This window comes from Loa loa (genome assembly GCF_000183805.2).
Source record: "Loa loa unplaced genomic scaffold supercont3.422, whole genome shotgun sequence".
Taxonomy (NCBI): domain Eukaryota; kingdom Metazoa; phylum Nematoda; class Chromadorea; order Rhabditida; family Onchocercidae; genus Loa; species Loa loa.
The window spans coordinates 46,607-48,405 of NW_018108602.1; the positions used below are offsets into that span (position 1 = coordinate 46,607).

The following is a 1,799-nucleotide window of genomic DNA, read 5'->3' on the forward strand; positions in this document are numbered from 1 at the left end:
ATATAATATCATTGATAATCGTACCGTATGTTTCCTTTCTGATCTATTACTTTAAAAAAAAAAAAAAAAAAAACAAAATATAGCCTGATAATCGATAAAAGAAACGATAAACCAAGAATAATTATATGTGTAAATTTAAAAAATATGCTTAAGAATATACGCAAAAAGTAATTTAATCATTTAAAAAGAAAAATAATATCGCCATACGATAGTAATCATTCTCAATCAGTAAACTACGCGGGAAAATCATGATGTATCATGATAAAAAGCCTTCTCACAAATAATCATCACCTCTCAACAACAACAACAACAAGGCTACAAAACATGAAAGGAATTTGTTCAATTCTACCTTGCATCCCTCATATTCTACCCTTAAAAAAAAATGTGGACTAACAGATACATACCAATATAGATAGAGCGCAGAATGTATATAGATTGATATATTTTATGAATATAAATATAGATGGCCCTTGTTTTTTTTTTTTTTCATTATAAAATAGGAATGAATTTTTCAATTTTCCAGTCATATATGGAACCATAACCTAAGCATTTTTGCAAATGGCCACAATTATTATTACGAATAGCTATAAGCTAAGCAGAATCATTGGCTAAATTATGGCTGGCAGAAATATCAGTATGTATAAATAGATAGGTAATAGATTGGATTAAAGAATATAAAGTATGAACAATATCGATTCTTTTTATCTATCCATAAATCGATTATTACTGATTGATTGATTGAATTGATTTTCTTATCAATCCTTATTTTGCATTCCTTTTCATGAATTATTTATAGAAGTCCATATACATAAATGAAATGAAACCTGCGTAAGATCCGGAAATGAAGTGTCTTTTGCCGTTGATCTTCGATGATTAACAATCGGAATAATAAAATGAAATTCTGGGTGATGAGTGACAATGGGAAGTGACAAACGATGAATGGCTGAATCCCACGTTTTGCAAAATTCTACGATTTCTTGAAAAATGCACGATTCAGATTGTTTACTTCCCAATCGTGTTGTTGTCACTTTTGGTAGTAGTACTGATGTTGTTCCTGGTGCTGTTGTTGTTGTTGTTCCTGCTGTTGTTGTTGTTGTTGTTGTTGTTGTTGTTGTTGTTGTTGTTGTTGTTGTTGTTCCTGCTGTTGTTGTTGTTGTTGTTGTTGTTGTTGTCGTTGTTGTTGTTGTTACTGATATTGCCGTAATTGTTGGATTACAATAATTAGCATAAAATTGTGATATAGCCAGTGTTTCCGGATTATCATTGGTGATTACATGTCGTATTCTTGATGACATTCTTCTTTTCGCCAAATTATTTCCTTCCTTATTTTTACTTTATTTTTCATCCAATTTCGTTAAAATTTATAGAATAATATAATTACAAAAATTTCCGCCTAAAAATTTTCTATTATTCGTAAGAAAAAAAAAGCTTTTTGCGCAAAAATGCAGAAATATTTTCGAGTTAATAATAACTAATATGCTATTTGATATTAAAAATTACAACATGAAAATATGTATTGTAACATTTCGATAGTAATATTTCATATTTCTAAAAAAAAAAAAAAACACGAAAGTAGATAGGGAACACTTCCTAAATCATGATGAATTTATCCGCAAAAAAAAAAAAAAAGAAAAACTGTCATCGTTGTGGGATAATAATCAATCAGCATTCAAATGCAAAAATAACATCAAAAAAGTATATTCGTAATAAAACGAAATTTTTGAAAGGAAAAAAAAAGCAAAAGTATGAAATTTTGAAAAAGCAAAAAAGTTTTTTTTTATTTTTTTAGAAACTTCCCC

The 1,799-nt window shown here is 28.2% G+C and overlaps 1 protein-coding gene across 1 annotated transcript in view; it reads right to left on the reverse strand.

Moving 5' to 3' along the window:
- Positions 1 to 1,295, reverse strand: part of LOAG_18650 (hypothetical protein) — a gene marked incomplete at both ends in the record, with an annotated part of 2,706 nt that extends 1,411 nt beyond the window's left edge. The window contains one exon of the mRNA XM_020451314.1: positions 825 to 1,295. Coding sequence (XP_020304913.1) covers positions 825 to 1,295 — 471 coding nt within the window. The remainder of the gene's footprint in view (positions 1 to 824) is intronic.
- Between the last annotated feature and the right edge of the window lie 504 nt (positions 1,296 to 1,799).